Genomic DNA, 20,647 nt, shown 5'->3' with positions numbered 1-20,647 from the left:
TGTTCGCAAAAGACTACGCCCAGGGAAGAATTTACCCATATAGTCCTATCAAAACACACAATGAAGCCGTACAATGAAGGAACAAAAGTGATCCAAACACACTGCTTTAACCTTGCTAAGTAGCATAACAAACAGGCAAAGAGAGTTCTGGTGTGACTATCGTTAAGATTGAGAAGAGAATTAAACATTTTCACGAATAAAAACAAACTTAAATCTAAGACCAAGACAAAAAACAATTAATTAAAATCCAGGACAACTAAATACAGAAAAAAGAAACAAATGGCTAGAAAAGAAAGCTTAAACGTAGACTATATTCTTTTAAAAAAGGGGGAAAGGGGAAAAAAACGCGTCTATTGTTTTGCTTCACTGACGTCATCATTCAGCGCCTATTCAGCGGGACGCTCGCGGCATTTGAACCATCTTCTTCTGTAGCTACACAAACAGCTAAATTACGTTAAAACCTGCGCCTTTAGAGTGGATTAAAATTGTCGATATGATTGAGAAGGAGGACCCGATCATCAGCGAGGAGGAAGCGGCACAATATGACCGCCAGATCAGACTGTGGGGGCTGGATGCTCAGAAGAGGTGAGTTAGCTCAGTTAGCTCTGACGGCTAATCGGTGCAGCGGACGGTTTGACTTGTTGAACTCTTTCTGCACCGCTTTTCAACAAAGTGCAACACTCTTCTTTTTTTAACAGTTGTAATTCATTAACATAGATACACGATTAATGATAGGGGTAGTTGGTGTGGGGGTTTATGGGTATATTGATAATTACTTGCACAGATCAGAATCTTCAGTTGACATTCGACATTCTTAGCCTGGAATAAGGAGAATTTGCAGAAGGCACCAAGTTACCATAAGTATAACAATGACGTAGTTGATCTAACGTACAAGGAACATATTAAGAACATGCTTACATGGCCGTTTAGCAGGGCAAAGATGTTACAAAGAACGGAAAAGTGCCTCTCGTACAGCACAACGTTATATTCCTTAGCAATACAGAGACCAGCAATTAACAGCGTGGCATCCCGTCTATATCACAGGTTGCGAGGGTCCCGTGTGCTCCTGGCAGGTTTGGGTGGTCTCGGAGCCGAAGTGGCCAAGAATTTAATCCTGGCCGGCGTTAAAGGGCTTACTTTGCTGGATCATGAACAGGTATACCCACGCTCATATACTACAGACACACACACACACACACACGCACACATACACACACATGTAAATGTGGAAGTCTTTGTATTAGCAGTAAATTAAACGGCTGTTGTAAACGTTCATTGACCATAAAACAATTAAACAGCAGCGGGATTTCTGTTTCGGCCTCAGAGTTGCAGTACTGCCATTGTCCACTAGATGGTTTCATTCAGTAATACCCATGTGAGGTTATCACTGATGACAAAGTAAACCACATATTCTCAGACATTTCTGTAAAACTGGAAACACTGCAAAGACAACAGAATTTTGTTTTGGCATTGTTATGAAGCTAACAGACCTGTGCAGAAGTATCGAGTCACCCCTCGTTTCTTTATGCTGTTTCCAAGGAGCAGGACATGAAGTTTCCCTTTTTTTGTTTTGACGCCACCTAATTTCTAAATAATTCAAGCATAAAAAAGGCTCCTAACTCGAGGGATGAACCAGTGTTGTGTTGACACATAACAGAAAACTTAGCAAAGAAGCTGTTTTAAATTGTATCTTTAGGCACTTTGTTATCAGCAGCCTGTCACAGAGACACATCATTTGTTCATTTCTTTAGTTTCCTCTGTGAAAAACAGCAAAGATAACACAGTCTGACAGACAGAAAACAGGATTTCTGCAGCAACAAGGTGATTCCCAAAGAGCTGTTTGTTGAAAACTTGGCATATCTCAGCATGGTGTGCAGTGTGTCCTTAAAACATTTGAGGAAACTGTACAAGTGGAGGACAGAAGAAGAAGTGTCAGGCCTAAAGAACTATCTACAGCAGATGAACAGGATCTGAAAGTGATGTCCTTAAGAAAGAGGAAAAACTCCAGCAAAGACCTGACACAGGAGCTGAGAGATGCATCTGGACCTTCAGCTGATCCATCTGCTGTTGCCCCAAGCCTCATCAGAAATGGGCTCCATGGAAGGGTGGCTGTCAGGAAGCCGTTCTTAAGGAAGGGAAACAGGGAGAAAAGGCTGAGCTGGGCCAAAGGACACAAGAAGTGGGCTGAAAATCAGTGGCAGCAGGTCTGATGGAGGGATGAATCCTCCCCAGAGCCCGGAGCTCAACATTACTGAAGCAGCCGACATCCAAAGAAGAGCTTTGGGATGTCCTTCAAGAAGCCTGGAGAACTATTCCTGAAGACTCCTTAAAGAAAGGACAGAAAGCTGTCTGAGAGGGTTCAGGCTGTGTTGGAGAATAAAGGAGCTCAGACCAAATATTCACTTATAAGAACTGTACAAACTCTGTTTTTGCCTTACTTTAGTTCTATATATTTCTGGTTTTCCTGGCAAAATATAAAGAAATGAGCAGCTAAAGACTTTTGCACAGAATTGTGTAATTTGCATGTTTTTTTCCAGTAAAAGTCTAATGTAACAAAATAGTTAAAAAAAAAAAAAAAAAGTTAAATTCCAGGTAATTCCTTTTCTGTTAATTTAAAGCACAATCCTTATCCCTGTGTCTGCGTGGAACAGGTGTCAGAGGAGTCGTGTCGAGCTCAGTTCCTGGTTCCGGTGTCGGCTCGAGGTGAAAATCGTGCCCAGGCCTCACTGGAGCGAGCACAGAACCTAAACCCGATGGTGGAGGTGCACGCCGACCAAGACAGAATTGAAAGCAAACCAGACGACTTCTTTCTGCAGTTTGATGCGGTGAGTGGAAACAGCCTAACGGAGACCTATCTGCTGGTCCCTGTTTTGTCTAAATAGAGATGACAGGATGTTACACACAGCTTTGGTCCTGATCAGAAATAGATGTAAAGGAGAAATTCAGTTCCTTCTTGTTGTTGTGCCACTCAGATTCACCACTAGATGATGCTTGTAGCACATATTTTGTATATAGCACATCCTTGTCTTGCTTTGGTAACACTGGTCATGATGTACTTGCGTCATCAGTTTCACTCTTCAGGTCTTTTATTTACATATTCAGGAGAGTTTCTGCTTTAAACCTGTAATAAGAGATGATGCAACATGTACCTTCAGAGGGTTTTTCAGGTAACACAGTGTGGTGCTGCCCAGTTTATAGTTTACATGGAAGGCTTTGATTGGCTGTTTGAAAGAGGGCAAATAAAAAAAGACACTAATTAGAGTTAATTTCTGTAGCCTGATTTCTTTTGTGCATCATTTAGGATCATAATTGTGTTCTCATTTCCAGAGGCATTCCCTAAATGTTATAATTTAACCTGAACCAGGTTAATATGAAATCTATATAAAACATATCAAGGAAATGATTTAACCAGAATATTTAAAGATATTTCAGGCTAAATTTAAGCTTTTTGCTTCTTGCTGCTACTAACAAACATTATTTCTATGTTGGTTCTATAAACAACTCTATAAAATAGTAATAAGTACAGCTTATAAAGGCATAAATAAAGTTAGATGCCTAAAACATATAGAAAAATGTCAAATAGAATGGAAATGTTGATGTTTTACTCGCTCTTTACACCTGAAAACTGAAAGCTTGAGAGAAAAGAGGAGTTTTCCGTCTGCTTTTTAAACAAGACGGGGGTGCTGCAGATCTTTGAGTTCAGATAATGGTTAAAAGCAGTTTGACAATTTATAATTTACTCTCATTACGGTGAAGAGACCTTTACTTGGTGATCAGAAGTGATCATTTAATACAAAAAAGATTCTAATCTAGTGAAAAGATGTGAATGTATGACAGATATATGCTGACACCTTCTGGTTTAGGTAATACTAAACGCAGTTTTCAGAATAGATTTGATTTTATTTAACAGCATAAAGTCTATCAAAATAATCTAATCTAGAATTAATAGGATGAGTTAACTTTTCAGAATCAGACTCATCAGCAGGGTTCTGTTTTCGATGTGCTTCTAACGTGAAAAAGGGCAGATTACAGATATTAGAGTTGTGTTTCTGAAAGTTAAGATCAGAGTCCAAAGTCAATCAGAGGCTTTTGACATCATCACCGGGTTTAAACAACACAGAAGTGAACAAAGAGCGAGTGATGTCTCAAAGATTCATCAGCTGCTCGAAAAATCTCTGCTTTGCCCTCATTCAGCTGTGAGAAATGTCCAGACATCCGATATTAGACATCAGCAGAACACTGGATAAGATCATTCACAGCTGTATGACTTCCTCTTCATGGTGCTAAACGAGGGTCAGGAGGAGGGAGAGCACTATGGGGGGAAGTGAGGGCGGGATGAGACAGGATGAGGGTTTCAGGGAAGAGATGGTGGGATGATTCTATAAAGCTGAAGCAAAAAAAACGAGGGGAGGGGGTCGGTCTCTTTGCTGCTTCCATGCGTGTCCCTGTGTGCAGCTCAGCAGGAGGGTGGAGGGGGATTAAAAGTGGAGCAGTTGGAGTGTGGTCGCACTTCTCATCTGAAAGGCCTAATTACAGAGGGATGAAAACAATGGAACAACACAGTGTCCATCTGTGTACCGACAGGGTGCAGCTGGCTGGTTCCTCATGCTTTCACAATATAAAAATATGTTTCTCTGTATTTTTCCTTTCCAAAGCGGACAGAAAAGCACATGAAAGCACATGTTTCCACTGGATGAAGTATTTACAGCATGAGATAATTGAATGTTAAGGATGATAATTCAACCAGTCTATCTGGTTAAGGTGTGTGGTTTGGTTGGATGTCATCGATAACACAGGCGAGGCAGAATCTGCCAGTAGAACCAGATGTTGACATGAATAAATGTGGAAATGTGTGACTTAGACTTGTGACTGAAGCCTTTGTTGTGCTTCTGCAAAGTGGAATAAAATAGAAAGTGGAGAATATGCTGTACCACCAAAACAAGCCACAAGAGCCAAAGATGAATTAATAGATAATAATAACATAAAAGTGGCTTTAAAGACCTGCCAAAAAAGGTTAATTATACCCTGTTTTAAGCAATGGAAAGAGCGCATAGAGATGGAAGGTAAATACCCCACATGTTAAAAGACTGTTGGAAAAGGGAATGGTTATTATTGAAGATTAATGGAAAAATATCCACAAATCACAATGAAAAAGCACATCATGTCATGATTTTTTTCATAAACCCTGTCCAGAAAAGGCACGGAGGTGTTTGGAGGAATTATAGCAGAAAATACGGATCAAACAGAATAATCATCACCGCTTGATGTGCCCCAAAAAATGTCCCTATTGGAAGGAGATTCATAAATGCCTGAGACTCGTGTTTCCGACGGCTAATCCATGCTATGCTCCGACATTATTCAAGAGCACCATAACACTGAATGTTCAGAGTGTAGCTGACAGATATTTTGTGTGAATATTGCTGATTGGAGGGGAACAGTCTCTGGTTCCAACATCAGATGAGAAATGAAACGTGTTACAAATGCCAGGGTCCCTACCGCATAAATGAGCGGGTTACAATGATCCACACGAGTGTTTGTAGTTTAAAGCATTTTAAAGAGTCGGGGAAAAAGAAGACAAACCAGTTTTTCCTCCCATCACCTCCTTATTTTTCTGACGTCTTGATTAAACAAGTTGTTTGTTTTATGTGTGAAAGATTAAATGAGAACGCCCGTTCTTGTTAATCTGCCAATTTGAAGGTAGTGAACTATTGAAGGTACGCACACACTAACGGCAGAACCTTTCTGGGGTTTTTTAATCTCATGACCGTTAAAGCATTAACATCAGTGGACTTTGTCCCTTGACCCTAGTCTGTCTGCAGCCATGTGGTAGTCCCAGCCTCGGTCTTATCAGCCGTTTACAGTCGCGCCGCAGCCCATCCTGGTGCTCTAATAGTACACTGTGTAACAGCGGTGGGCTCGGCTGTGTGTGCCCCTGCACTGCTGCAGTAGGTGTGTCCCGGTTAGTCTGGCTGCTGACCAGCTGCTGTTCCTTTTCTTCTTTGTCCTCTGAACGTTGCCTTTGGAGATTAGAGCAGTTATGGACTAAAGCAAGGCAACAGAATTCTTTAATGTCTTGGTATATGAGCAGTTTGGGTGTTATTTAAAAAAAGAAAACAGGATGGGATCTCCTCTTAACATCTACGAGCTCTTAGAGTGGGAGGCGTTTTCTCCTCTTGAGTGTGATACTGTGTTGTAAAGCTGCCCCGAGGACATGCTTAGTAAGTGCTAAAGATAAAGCAGGTTGGTTGACTGTTCTCAGAGCCTTTACGCTCTAACGCAGTCAGCAAAGTCACCAAAACAAGTAGATTAAATCAGAAAAAGAGAGATCTGTAATTCTGTAATAATTATGATTATTGGCTTCATTTCAGCCTCTTATCTCACTTATTCACCCTGCTTATCCTCGCACATGAGCCCCCAACTATTGCCAGCAGCTTCCCTAACCAGCCCCCTGGTTGTTTTTTAAATTTTTCTCCCTCAGGTGTGTCTGACAGGCTGCTCCAGAGACCTGATGGTGCGGGTGGACCAGCTCTGCTCTCAGCACAACATCAAAGTCTTCTGTGGAGACATCTACGGTTACTATGGCTACATGTTCTGCAACCTCGGACAGGAGTACCACTATGTGGAGTAAGTGTGGGTGGCCGTCACAGGCGCTCGCTGCTGTGTTTTTAAAGTGTTGAGGCTCATATAGTTTAACAACACATGATAGTCACTGTTGGTGTCAGCTGACATTTCCCCTCTGACTGGATTATTTTCCTCTTCTCGTGGAAACAGTCACACGAAAGAGCTCTGACAGTCATTACTTCACCAAATATGATGCCAGGGCATCTATTTTAACAGGTGCATTTCTTAATCTACACACTAAAACAGGATTTTGGCTCATTAAATACAGTCAGATGGTTGTAGAATTCAGCAGGATGTTGATTTAAAGAGGAATTTGAATTGTGATGAGGTTCTTCCTGCCGAATATTTTTGTATTTCTGCTTCATGTCTGACCCAGATCCCAACTTCCATGAATGAATGAGTGACGTAGTGAAACAGGTGTCTGTTTATGTGATATATATACTATGAATCCACTCCTCTAAACATTATAAAAACATATTGTTACACTTCATGTTTTATTTCCCCGTCCTTTCAGGGAGAAACTTAAAGTGGTGAAGCCGAGCAGCGGCTCCAACGACGGTCCGGAAGCAAAGAAAGCCAAAGTCGATCCCAACGAGACCACCATGGTGAAAAAGGTGGGTGGACGAAAAGCAGAATAAATACTGAAATCTCTGAACAGTCTTTTAGGTAGAAGGTGGAGATACTCAAGTAAAAATGACCGTGCCCGTCCTGAGCCGTGCAAAATAAAACCAGCCTTTTCCTCCATGTTGTTTCTTCTTGTTTCACCACAAATATCAACTAATTTATCTTCATCCAAGTAAGAAAAACTACTCGAAATTCAAGCTTTTTTTGGGTCTAAGTTAGTTTTTGTTTAAATTAAACTAATTTATCCACTAATTGTGGTCATAAATCTTCATAAATCTTTACTGCCCTAAGTAATATAACGTCAGACTTAATTTTAGCTTCTATTTGTCCTAAAAACTCTTTTCTTTTTTACTTTAAATGTTTGGCCAATCAGACAGCCACGTTCTGCGGTCTGAAGGAGGCTTTAGAGGTTGACTGGACCAGTGAGAAGGCCAAAGCCGGTCTGAAGCGAACACCAGTGGACTACTTCATGCTTCATGGTATGTGAAGACGTTTCTTTTTCCTTGTATTTTTGAAGTAAAGTTGGAGAATTTGGCAAATCTCTGTGTGAGTTCTGCACATGAGGCCACAGACGCCATCCAAAACAACCGAAGTCGTGAGCTGCGATATTTCAGCCGCCAGGTGCTTTAGGTCAGTTTCAGGTCGGGGAATGTGCATAACGAAAGCTTCAGAATGAGTCAGAAACACATAGTTCGAAGGCTCTGAAAATTCTCATGTGTTTGCTTTTCGTTAAAAAAGCTGTTTTAAACACACCGATGCGTCGCTCCTGAAAAGTACCGTCAATAAACACAAATATGAAAAAAAATAACAATACCAAGTTGTGGAGCAACATATGTCGCCATTCAGACGCCGTCCTTTGCAGTGAAGCCATCGTTTATCTCACCGAGATGATGCCAAACCACATTCTGCATGTATTATAACAGCAGAGTTATAGAGTCTAAACTAACCTGCCTGCAGTCCAGAGCTGAAAATATGTGATGCGTTAAGAAGTCCTCATGAAGGTGAGCAGCTGGAATTGTTTATCAAGCAAGAATCGGGGAAGAAATTCACTTTTTAAGCTGCAGCAGGTGGTCTCCTTTAAGTTCTTCAATGCTTACAGACAGAAAAAGTGACTCAACTGAGTGGTAAACTGGCCTTAACTTAACCCGAAAGTGTTGCTGGAAGGTTTGCATCTATTGTTTTGTGTTCATTCACATTTAAGTAACTTTTCTGGAAGCAGGGTTGCATTTATTTATATTAATTTATGTACATATAGTCTTTATTTAATGTTTTTATTAAATTAAGTCTTTATTAAATATTCAAAAGGAAAAATGCAGTATTTTCACACTTGTTGAGCTCAGTACAGACAGATGCTTTATCAATATAATCATAGATTTGTTTGGTTTCAGTAATTTATTTAAGAATTAAGTGTAATTTAATCAGCTAAAACGTCGACCGTGCAAATAAAACATTAAATACACTGAACATTTTTTGCAGAGGAAGCAGCAATTGGGTTCAAATATGACAAAGAATCCTTAAAATGTCTTTCGAATAGAAAAATGAGAGTTGAAACTGAAAATGCGTAGGGTGTTTCAGGGAGAGCGAAAGGAACACCATGCAAAAATTCACTGCTCCAGTGTTGAGTGTGCGTGGAAAATCAGTTCCCAACATACACACACACACACACACACACACACACACACACACCAGTTTCCATCACAGGCTGTCCATGACCAGTCATGTGCACTGAGCGTAGAGCACAGAGCAGCCCGACGCCTACGCTGCATTACAGCAAGTTTAGAAAGGCAGGAAATAACCAGAACGTGATTAACGGGTGTAAAATTGTTTCTTTTTTCTGTGCAGCACTAAGATGACAACAAATATACAGTATTGATAAATCATGTAGAATTCTAACACTAATGACATGCGTGTTGTATTTTTTATCGTATATTTAACGCGAGTTGAATAAAAACTGACTTATAAATAATATGTTTGAAGCAGGGACCCTCTACTCAGGCAGTGTTTTCAATAGCCGGTGAAGATGATGTGAATGATGCTAATCGGTCGTAAGATCCAAGACTTTCACAAAATTTGAACAACAATACTCTGACAGTACAAACCGTAGTCGTCATACAAATGCACAAAGATTCATTGACATATATGGCTCACTTCTAACCAGATTCATCCATTTTTTTTTATTTTTTTTTACACCCGCTTAATCTGATAATACAGGGCCACAGAGAAAATATTACCCTCTCCTTCAATCCTAGGATCAATTTAGAGCCACAATTTAACCTAAAATACACTTTTTTTGTTTAGGTGGTGGGAGGAAGCCGGAGTACCCGGAGAGAACATGCAACCTCTAAAGTGTAGGCAATATGCTTACCTGTTAGGATTATTATAATAATCAATTATTTAGATTATTTTGGCAACTAAATGGGACCTTTCTCAAATCATAGTCCGGAGGCATCGCTGTGTTTAAAACAACTGTGCAGGTGGTCTCTGCGCCGCATCAGAAGGGCTGTTGGTGTGAATTCACACATTATTATTATTATTATAGCAATTAAGCAAATTACTCAGCGTGAAGTCGGCGTAAGCACAGGGGACTTTAGATGCTGGGATTTGTTGACATAATGACCAAAAAACCTGATCTGCATTTGAAAATGTAGGAATATTTGGTCTAAAAAGCTCAAATCTCACCTGAAAGGGAGTCACGCTGCGTACAGCAGCTGCGTACACGAGCTTTAAATCTTTAAACTGTTGCACTCTGAGCAACGTGCACTGTTTTGGTGCCGGTGTTGTGTTTGCTGTGGTCACTTTTAACACACTTTAGGGCTCATTTAGGCCAAAACCACAAACAAACAGTCTAGATTAAGCTGTAGATTCTCTGAAATGGCTGAATGTGTCTTTTATCTGCAGTTAGTTTCTCTTCAGATTCTTCTAATTGTGGATAAATCTGGAAGCACAACACGGGTGGGTTAAGAGCGCTGCTCCAAAGAAAGAAAGAAAGAGATAAAACATCAGATTGATTGTTGCAATAATAAACCCCACACAGATGCAGTCAGCTCAGAGTGGGGGTGTATTTGTTCATATTCAGCTCAGTTATTCATTGTTTGCAGCTGCAGGCGTTTGTTAAGTTCAGGTTTGTGCCGGCCGTCGTGGGTTCAGTCTCACAGCCCGCTCGTCCTGAAACCCTCCTACCCTCTGCGACCTCGCCCTGTCTTCGGATCGCTGCGTTTTAGGCTCATTTCTGAGTGGAAACGTTAGTTGTTTTTTTTTTTTTAATTTTTGAAGGCGAGACAGGAAGCAGTGTTATTATTCCTTCACAGTTTCTATAATTGGAGCCAGCGGTTGTTGTTTTGGGCGACCGATGAGGAAGTGGCTCTTCCTCTGTTATAACTGCTTCCTGTCTCACTAGGAACAGTCGGGTGAAGTCAACCGCAGGCTGGGTGTGTGTGTGTTTTTGTTGCTTTTTATCAGTGGTATCTGCAATCTTTGCAAGTTTGCAGCCTGACATGTTGACCAGCATGACTTCTATGCATGTCCATATATTTATATACGTATATGAAGAGTTGTGTCACCCTGCCAGCTCTGCCAAATGAACACGACTCACTCTGAGTATATGTAAAGAAATATTGTCCATTGCTTTTGCTCTTGGCTTCAAGGGCCATCTTGAACTTTAACCCTCCTCTCTAATCACTGCTGCATGTGTGGGTTAAGAGATACAATCATTGTTCCATCCATGTTGACGTTATTACGCCGTATTTCGACACTCTGTTTGATTTCCTGTCTGGCGCAGACATGAATGTGATTCCATTTGTGCCAGTCTTTTACTTTCTTCTGAGAAAGTTTCTGATGAAGGGCAGAGCTGAGGGTGCGAAAATGATGGTGTGTGTGTCTGTGTGTGTGTGTGTGTGTTGGAAATGGCCGTGGGAGGACTTGACTTCCTCATGTGGTTTAAGTTAATGGACGAGCAGGAAATACGGGGGCGACGTGTTGATGTCTGTGGTGCGCTTGATGAAGTTTGTTGCCATTTGAAATATTCCTCATGACCAAATAAAGTGCACACTTCTGATTTTCTTCTTAATTTTTTTTGGCGGGGGTTTTTGGCTTTTCTTTTCTTGATCGGTCCCGAAGTCGTCACAGAGGAAAAACTAATATTTCCTCACTGAACGCGTGCAGGTGTGTCTCTGCCTGCATGAGCCCGTGCGTGCACACTCTTGATTTGACGTGTGGAAACGTGGGCCTAATCGGACGAAATGCTTGATGGTGCAACCACGTGCTGATTTTTATCCTGTTTCAAAGGGAGCTGGGGTAGAATTGTTGTCTTTCCACGAGATGATAATTCACTGTGGAAGTCGCTTTAAACTGTGATGAAATGATAAACGACGGTATTGCAATAGATTATTTGGAAAGTCTTTGTTTAGTAAAATGGTTGAAATTTGTTTCCAGCCTCTCAACTGTCTAACTGTCTGTCTGTCTTTCCCCTGGTGTCCGCAGTCCTGCTGAAGTTCCGCACAGACAAAGGTCGTGACCCTGACCCACAGTCCTTTGCAGAAGACGGTCGGCTCTTGAAGCAGATCCGCGACGACGTCCTGGAAGCCTTGTCACTAAGCCGTGACCTCCTGAATGACGACTTCATCAGGTGACTTTCAACTTAAAGACTTACACAAATCTGATCTGCTGGAGTCGGGTTAGAAGTGGCTGTTAATTTGTCGTATGATCGACTCTTCAAAGAGTGAATTAGAGAGCCGCGGCATCCTCGTTGAGCTGTGACTGCATCCCCACAGCGAGCTGTTAGCTGAGCAACAAACAGGACTTCAGCAGGTCTAATGATGTTTCTGGAAAAATCACAGATGTATTCAGTGACCTGAACGTTGTTGTCATGAGTTACATTTAAGGCAAAGCTATTCACAAGCATTTCAATTAGAGATGCATCGATTGCAAAATTCTTGGCCAATACCGATTTCCGGTTTTTAAGGAGGTCTGACCTGCCAAAACCGTTTTTTCCAATTCCGATTTTCTATCTAAGAAATAATTATAATCATATAATAGACACTATATTTGTTTGGCTTGAGTACCCTTTCTCAAAATGTAATACAAGTACCCTTCTCCCAGACAACATTTTGCTTATATGACTGCAATTAAAACCACAACTAGTGGTAGGCTATATGCTATCATACCCCCCCTTTTCAAGAATAAAACATCACAAATAAGAAATAGAGTGAGAGTTTCAACAGTGCCTCCTGAGCAGATTTATTTTCAACACTGACCAACATTGAAACGCTCTCAGACAACTCTGGCAGCGCTGTGTCAGAAAAGTACCGCCTACTTATAATTTGGTCATTTGTACCGTGGACTCTAGCCTGACTAACGTCATACTCACGATTCTAGTCAGAATGTGAGTCTGATACCGCTCAATAGAGTTTTGAGTATGGGGCGTGTTTCAACCGAACCAGGAGAAAAAATGCCTCTTCGCTCAATTGGATAGACCTACAACCAATCAGAGCAACGTAGTATGTGACGTAGATTAAGCAACACACACTTGTTGTAGGAAGGACGGCAAAAACATCTTTTCTATCGATAAAAGCCTTTATCGCGTTCCTCTGTTCGTCTTTCAAAATGAATGTAATGTGGAGATCCTGTAGAACAGACTCGATGGCAGAATCTACACACCCTAGCTCTCCAGCGGCAGCCATGTTCAGCTCTTTAGTGACGTAGTCGATAATGTCCCTGTTGATCATCTGTCCATCATCGTATAAAGCCCGCCCTGGCAATCTGATTGGGTCGACCGATTCTTGGTCGGGCATAATGATTTCCCAACTGAGCAGAGCCAGACCGAACTTCCCAACCAAAACTTTTATGGGCGGGGCTAAGTTCGGCTGGCACCCAGGCTACGTGGACTCAGCTGTTTCATCAGATGTACGAAGCCTTTATCCTGTACTTGGCTAAACGGCTGGTCGTCCAGTGCCATGAACTCCATTATTTTCCTAGTGGTGGCGGTGGACTTTTCAGTGCTGATGTGAAACATAGCAGCCACGGTGGAGGGTTGTTGTGGTTGCTGCGACTCTGCTGCATCCCTCCTCTTAGCGGCAGTGTCCTCCTTATATGTGCTAAACAAACCTAGGTGCTTCTTTTCCAAGTGGCGTATTAAGTATGTTGTTCCAAATGTCTTAGGCGTTGATCCTCCGCGGCTAACTTTTGACTTGCAAGCATTACAAACAGCGTGTTTTGGGTTGTCCTGGCACAAAGTGAAATAAGTCCAAATCGGTGACATGTCTTGCTAGTTTTTAGCTGTTTTGCTCTGGGCGCGTTGAGCTGCTACGTCAGTTTGATCAGCCGAAAACCGGAAATTACGACAGTGACCGGTTTGGGGCCGATTGGATATAAAACCTGCTTTTTTTTTTAAATCGGCGGCCGATTGATCGGTGCATCTCTAATTTCAATAAGCGCAGTCATGTTAGTCGGTAAAAGTCGGGCCTAAATCTAGACGCATCATCAGTGACGACGTAAGCTGGGGTTCATCACACAACTTCACCCAGGCGACCAAATAGAGGCTGATCAGGACCCAGCTTGCAGTCCACGGATCGCCCTGGTTGCTCCACGGCCACCTCGACACCTTCCCTGAAGCGTCTGTGCGGTCCTCTAAAAGCTCTGATGAGTGACTGACCTGTAAAGCCTCCATTCCACTTCAAAGGAGTCACAATAGTCCCTCCAACCTCTGTTTTGCACTCTCCTACCAGCCCTCCTCCTCTCTGATGCCCCCCTCCATCTGTTCCAGGGTCAGTTTCAGCAGCACCACTTGCCTTGTTGGTCCTGTCCAATGGTGTCTGGAAACCAGACTCTGTCTCTCTGACTCAGCCTTCATCTGCTAGCTGTTGCCAGCAGGTAACCGCAACAATGAAATATCGCGATATGAAGAAGCCCACCGCACTTCATGATGGGCCACCGCCATCACCGCACGTGACCTGATCTCACCACAACACACGTTAAGAAGGACACAATGGCAGTTGCACTGGTATCAAAACTAAATGTTACTTCGCCCCTTTGGGAGCATTTCGGCTTTCAGCCAATTTTAAATGAGGCAATCTGTAAAATCTGTGGCAAAACGGTTCAAGTAAAACGAGGAAACGCAACTAATTTAAGGCCTCACCTACCATCCAGCTACTGAGGCGCGGTTGCGGCCGCCTCCTGCCTCACAGTCTCATGTCAGGGCTCGCCGACATCGTGACAGACATGAACGCCTAACAGGCGCTGTTACTCGGTATCTGGTCGAGGAGATGGTGCCGTTTTCCACTGTGGAGAAACCTGCTTTCAAGTCGCTGCTCCAGAAATTTGACAAGCAAAATGAGTTGCCAGGGAAAACCTACTTCTCAGAAACTGCTGTGCCGAATACAGTTCAGCAATCTCCTGAATTTTAATTTTTTTTTAATTTTAATTTTTTTTTTTATGTTCAACCACAACAAACAACTTGCATCTCGCATCTGTGCCGTTACCGCCCTTTGTTCTGCATTCAAGAAAATAAAAAGTGTTATAAAATTGTCTCTTTTTTTTATAACCTTTTTTAAATGTGTAAGCGCCATGTTTCAGAGGAAACATTGCAATGAGTTTAGTGATTCAGTAATTAACAAACAAGTTTGCTAGATAGATGGATTTAAAAAAAATAAAAAATTAAAAAAAGATGGTGCAATAATATCGCATTGAGCCGCCCTGACTCACCGCGGGGGGAATTCCTCAACCGCGACAGCTCTAGTCCACCTGCCAGCTTTAGGTATAGATGGAGCTTCTCTCTGGTTTTGACAAAGACCGCCTTGCTGGTTGTTGTCATTAACTAATGAAGCAGTTAAGCTTTTCCACATATGACACCTAAAAGTATTTTATCTGCACTCTTCACTTTTAAATTAAAGGATAAGACCGTTTTTTTGACATTGGGCCCTTGATTTCACATTATAACATGATGTTCTACTCACCCCTGCTTGTTGTTGAACATTTGGAGCTGTTCCGAAGATATTCGCGAGGCGTCTGGCTGCTCTCTTGAGATATTCGGCCATGAAACGGTTTCCTATGGGCAAGTTTATACAGGCACAAACTATGCTGTTTATAATTTATTAATTACTCTACACCAGCACTGATAACGTGGAGGTGCGTCGCTTACTTAAAAAAATCCGGGTTACTAATTTTGAATTTTAGCCGAATGAATAAATAGGCAGCAGGTCTGTGGGCTGCCTGTGGCAGTAGCACGACGATGACGTCAGTAACACCCACTTTACGACAAAAAAATCAAAATTACAATAACCCGGATTTTTTTAAGTAAGCGACGCACCTCCACGTTATCAGTGCTAGTGTAGAGTAATTAATAAATTATAAACAGCATAGTTTGTGCCTGTATGAGCTTGCCCATAGGAAACCGTTTCATGGCCGAATATCTCAAGAGAGCAGCCAGACGCCTCGCGAATATCTTCGGAACAGCTCCAAATGACAAATAACAAGCAGGGGTGAGTAGAACATCATGTTATAATGTGAAATCAAGGGCCCAATGTCAAAAAACCGGTCTTATCCTTTAATTAATTAATGATTACTATTATTATTTATTTATTTATTATATATATATTTTTATTTCTTTTTAATGATTTTATTGCCTTCTTGTGATTTTATATAGCTGTGAAGCACTTTGAATTGCCTTGTGTATGAATTGTGCTCTATAAATCAAATTGTCTTGCCTTGCCTCCTTAAACTCTGAACGCAGACCTACGGAGGGTTTCTACACACGTTCCCACAGATTGCTGTTGCATCATTTCAATCACCTGTTGGGGACATTGTTCTCAAGATACAGACAGTTTCATGGACTTCTTTTGACTGGCACCTCACCTGAGACAACAGGAGCTTCCATGTTGTGTCCTTCCAGCTTCAGTAGCTTCAATAACTGTGTATGCAGTCGTCTCTAAGCCGGCTTGTTCAGGGCGAAGTCCACTGAGGAGACTCGCAGGACTGATGAACATAAGAATAACCACAGTCTGATGGCTGATTTTCATCAATTTAACACGACATTGTGTGACAGGGTTCAGCCGTTGAACGCTGGAGATGTTCACATGAAATGAAGCTTTTCTAACGTCATTGTACGATCGTTTTCTTCTGTTTTTTCCTCAGCTTCTGCTTCTCAGAGATGTCTCCAGTGTGCGCCGTCGTGGGAGGAGTTTTCGGGCAGGAGGTTGTCAAGGTAAGCGTGCAACCACCTGGAAGCATTTCCAGCATACAACCCTCACAGCTTCGGGAAACGTTCAGAATAAGTGGACCATGTCATCCGGCACATTTCGCGTGATGCTCACCGATGAAGATGGCGGGTCTCCTGCGAGGGCGTCACTCAGCTGACATGTTGGCCACTCAGCTGGTAACTGGGACAGATTCAGGGAAACGGCGTAAAAGTGATTTTCACTGTGACCGCAGTGCGACACAGTGTGGCTCTCAGGCAGCAGCTTCTTAATTGGAGAAATGATTTATGCTGTCCTCAAAGTGGGCAGCGTAATAAACGCATTGATGCTGGAGAGCAAAACGACATTAGTGGGAGCATTAGTGCAAAGTCGAATGGGGGGGAAAAGTATGACTGAACAGTTGGAGTCGCTCTGTTTGTACAGGCAGAAATCCACAGGTCACAGTTGAAGTAAAACAGTCGGCTTTCAACCGACTCTCTGTTTGTAAGTTGTTTTTTTTTTTTTAAAATGACACAACTGAGTAAAAACGGATATAATCCTTAAACATTTCCCAATAAAATCCAGTCACAGTCTGTGGGGTTACATGGCACTGAAAGGATCGGATAATTGGCTAAATTACAATAAGAATGAGTTATTAAGTGCATGTAGACACCTTAATCTGACAAGAAATTGGATCGGATTAAAGGGGAACTCCGGGGCATTTGAAGCGCATTTCCATTGCTAGAGGTTGTCAAATACTGATAGTAGGACACAGAGAGGTGCAAATCTGCGCTCCCTGTGTGGAGATCGCTCTGTCCGCACAGCATGTCATGCGAGGCTAATACGTGGTGGCTAAGGGGCAAGAGCTAAACCTTCCACGTAAAACAACAACTTGCACACTGCAGAAACGTCACACCACTTTATAAACCATCCGACAATAAAGTCACAAGCCTTACCATCAAAACCATATGCATGGTTCTCACATTACTGGCATGGGGACGTTACAAAACAACTTTATAAACAGCATGTAACTCACCGGCTGGTTGTAGGCTCGCGCATGTGAAAACCCAAAAGAGTCGATGGACGATAATCACATATACAAAACAATTATCTTCTCTAGAAAAACTGCGTTCAAGTATTTAAAACATTACAATAATATTACTGGGCATGTATTGTTGTACTGTTTTAAATACTTGTACGCAGTTTTTCTAGAGAAGATAATTGTTTTGTATATGTGATTATTCTCCATCGACTCTTTTGGGCTTTCACATGCGCGAGCCTACAACTAACCGGTGAGTTACATGCTGTTTATAAAGTTGTTTTGTAACGTCCCCATGCCAGTAATGTGAGAACCATACATATGGTTTTGATGGTAAGGCTTGTGACTTTATTGTCGGATGGGTTATAAAGTGGTGTGACGTTTCTGCAGTGTGCAAGTTGTTGTTTTACGTGGAAGGGTTAGCGCCTGCCCCTTAGCCACCACGTATTAGCCTCGCATGACAGGCTGTGCGAACAGCGCGATCTCCACACAGGGAGCGCAGATTTGCACCAGTCTGTGTCCTACTGTCAGTATTTGACAACCTCTAGCAATGGAAATGCGCTTCAAATGCCCCGGAGTTCCCCTTTAAGACCCCGAGATAACTGGCTTGAAAGTCAAATTAAACCTGCTTGTAGACGGTGAAGCACGTGGTGAATTAGACTTTGCGTTCTGCGCATGCTCGAGATTTTTTCCCGGGGTCGTGAACCGGAAGTCGGAAGAAACGATATTCCTGTTGTTGTAATATTACAGAATATTATTAATATTACAGAAAGAAACGAACAACGCGATGGAGAATGATCCGTTGTGCATCGCGTTTGTGCAACAAGCAGCTCATCACAGACGAAATGTAGAGGGACGTAGCTTCATCTTGCTCTTCGGTCGCCATTTTCTCGAATGCCTGAGTTTGTTGTTGTTGAAGGGGTTAACAGGAAGTGGCTCTATTGAAATGGGTACAGCGTCACCTATCATGACATGCTTTGTGCCTCTGATCCGATTCATTCACCACCATATATCCAAGGAAAATTACCCTTTCTCAACTCAGTCTTATTGTAATTTAGCCAATAATCCGATCCTTTCAGTGCCATGTGACCCCACTGACTGATCATTCCGACAGATCAGGAATCTTCCCTGGTCTTTACTTTGACTTCCTCAAACACAACGCAGACTCTTAATGTTGGAATAATCAAGGATTCGCTCATTAAAACAGTTTCATTATATGTTGCACAAAGGCTAACAAATAATATAAAATGAGCTTTTCTGCCAGCAACACAAAAAGGTTTGATTTAGTCCACTGAGAAGATACTTTTTAGCTGCCTGTGTGTTGACCTCAGGCTGAGGTAATCGGAGCAGTTCACATCTGGGTGAGACGGAGACGGCGGGAGGGAGACGACTGATGATTCACAATCAGGCGGCAGCGTCTTCTCAGCGATGATGAAACTCGCAGCAACTGGCTGAATCTAACTTTCTGGTCCTCTCAGTTGAGACAGTGCAGCTTGGTCCTGTTTACAATTTACATTTTTTTAAAAACTAGTTTCTTGAACTTAGACCCAACCTTCCGCCCACTGCTTCACGTATCTCCGAGGTCCTCAACTTTAGCATCATTCTGGGGGAAAATGCATCGAAAATCTGCCTTTTTTCATTCCAAAAACATCTCCGGAGTCTGACCACGAATTAATGACCCCAGTTTGGGGTAACCAGGATGCCCTCGGCTCTCTTTTACGTCCTGCCTATTCACCTAAACCGGCTCTCGGACACGTTTCACTTCATTACAGAATCTCTCAGTCCCTCCATGTCGGCTCTCATCGGTACATCTCCAGCCTCCTTCGCCCTTAACCCCATAGAGCAGGTCCAAGGGTCGGTCCTCCAGGGCCGCTGTCCTGCAGGTTTTAGATGTTTCCCTGCTTCCACACACCTGATTCAGATGAAATGGATTTCTTCAAAAGATTGTTGAAGTTCTGCACAAACCTGCTAATGATGCATTGATCTGAATCAGGTGTGTCGAAGCAGGGAAACATCTAAAACCTGCAGGACAGCGGCCCTCCACGACCGACTCTGCATCCCTGCCATAGAGGAACCTCAGTTCTGACACTAACCTGCTCCCTAACGTCAGAGCTTTTAGTGTTGCAGCCTCACAAAGACTCCATGGACATATTTAAAAAAAAAAAAAGAAAAGAAACCCTCAACACAATCGGGACCCATCTTACTTTTATTGGCTACTTGTGGTTTGTATATTCTAGTCTGGAAAAAGGCGCTGAATAACGCATCTTCTGTTTTTTTTTTTGTTGTTTTTTTTCACTCTCAGGCTCTCTCTCAAAGAGACTCTCCCCATCGCAACTTCTTCTTCTTTGACGGCCGTAAAGGCAACGGCGTGGTCGACTACTTCGGACCGAACTGAACATGTCGGGTTGCAGGACGGTTCTACAAGCAGACACGAGTCCGTTCTGTCGGGTTATTTATATCGGTACCTGCTCCGCTAACCACGAAACTCTTGTCATTTGATCCCATGAAACCTCACACAAGTGTTGGAGGATGTTTTTTTACATTTGCCAATAAAACGTTGTTTAGTTAAAAAAAAAAAGATGTTTTTGCCTCTGATTGTATACCTGGTGATGATTCTGATTCTGCATATATAAGCCAGGCTATTTATTATAAAACCTAGAGAAAGCATGTGATGTCACTATCAGGATGTCAAATCAAGAGGAGAGATATCAGGCGGTCACGATGTGAAACATGGTGGTGTAGGAGGAGACAAAAGTTCGGTGTTTTCTATCCTACTCTTCTAAATTAGGCAGCTGCAGAGCATGTAGAGGGGAAAACCAGCAGCACAGACCCGTGTCTGACCTCAGCCGCTGTGGGAGTGCTGGGTGGTTGAACCTGTTTGAAGCCAGACCTGCCAACACGTACGTGTTGCTGCGGGTTAACCTCGGCGAGTGCTGACTGCTGCACGTGGACGATCACGTGAAACGTGCAGATGCCGGTTCGGTGTGTTTGTCAGAAATCTAAATTACACGTTAGGTTGGTAACGGCAGCGAGGAAGGACTTTTCTTCTTATGATTTAGACTCGGAGCTCATTTGAAACAAAATACAACAGCAGTGCGTGTTATAATATTCCAGGAAACATGAGAATAATACTTTAAAATGTTGTTTAGTCACATATTCAAAGCAGATGAACTTTTTTTTAACCACAACCTCAACT

At 42.4% G+C, this 20,647-nt stretch overlaps 1 protein-coding gene across 1 annotated transcript; it reads left to right on the top strand.

Annotated features, from left to right (window-relative positions):
- The first annotated feature begins 356 nt into the window (after positions 1 to 356).
- Positions 357 to 20,029, top strand: sae1 (SUMO1 activating enzyme subunit 1). Its single transcript, XM_075474327.1, has 9 exons — positions 357 to 585; positions 1,045 to 1,156; positions 2,652 to 2,825; positions 6,479 to 6,624; positions 7,136 to 7,235; positions 7,619 to 7,724; positions 11,725 to 11,869; positions 16,372 to 16,441; positions 19,754 to 20,029. The coding sequence occupies exons 1-9, from the start codon at positions 494 to 496 to the stop codon at positions 19,844 to 19,846; spliced, it is 1,038 nt and encodes a 345-aa protein (XP_075330442.1). The 5' UTR covers positions 357 to 493; the 3' UTR covers positions 19,847 to 20,029.
- Positions 20,030 to 20,647: the final 618 nt, after the last annotated feature.

This window comes from Odontesthes bonariensis, chromosome 9 (assembly GCF_027942865.1).
Source record: "Odontesthes bonariensis isolate fOdoBon6 chromosome 9, fOdoBon6.hap1, whole genome shotgun sequence".
Taxonomy (NCBI): Eukaryota; Metazoa; Chordata; class Actinopteri; order Atheriniformes; family Atherinopsidae; genus Odontesthes; species Odontesthes bonariensis.
This window is presented reverse-complemented; position numbering and strand designations above follow the sequence as displayed.

What these genes read in the sequence shown, in the direction of transcription:
- sae1 (XM_075474327.1), top strand. Translation starts at nt 494, where the DNA reads ATGATTGAGAAGGAGGACCCGATCATCAGCGAGGAGGAAGCGGCACAA. An exon ending in CAGGAGTACCACTATGTGGA is followed by an intron (nt 6,625 to 7,135) that starts GTAAGTGTGGGT and finishes CCGTCCTTTCAG; the next exon opens with GGAGAAACTTAAAGTGGTGA. An exon ending in CTGAATGACGACTTCATCAG is followed by an intron (nt 11,870 to 16,371) that starts GTGACTTTCAAC and finishes TTTTTTCCTCAG; the next exon opens with CTTCTGCTTCTCAGAGATGT.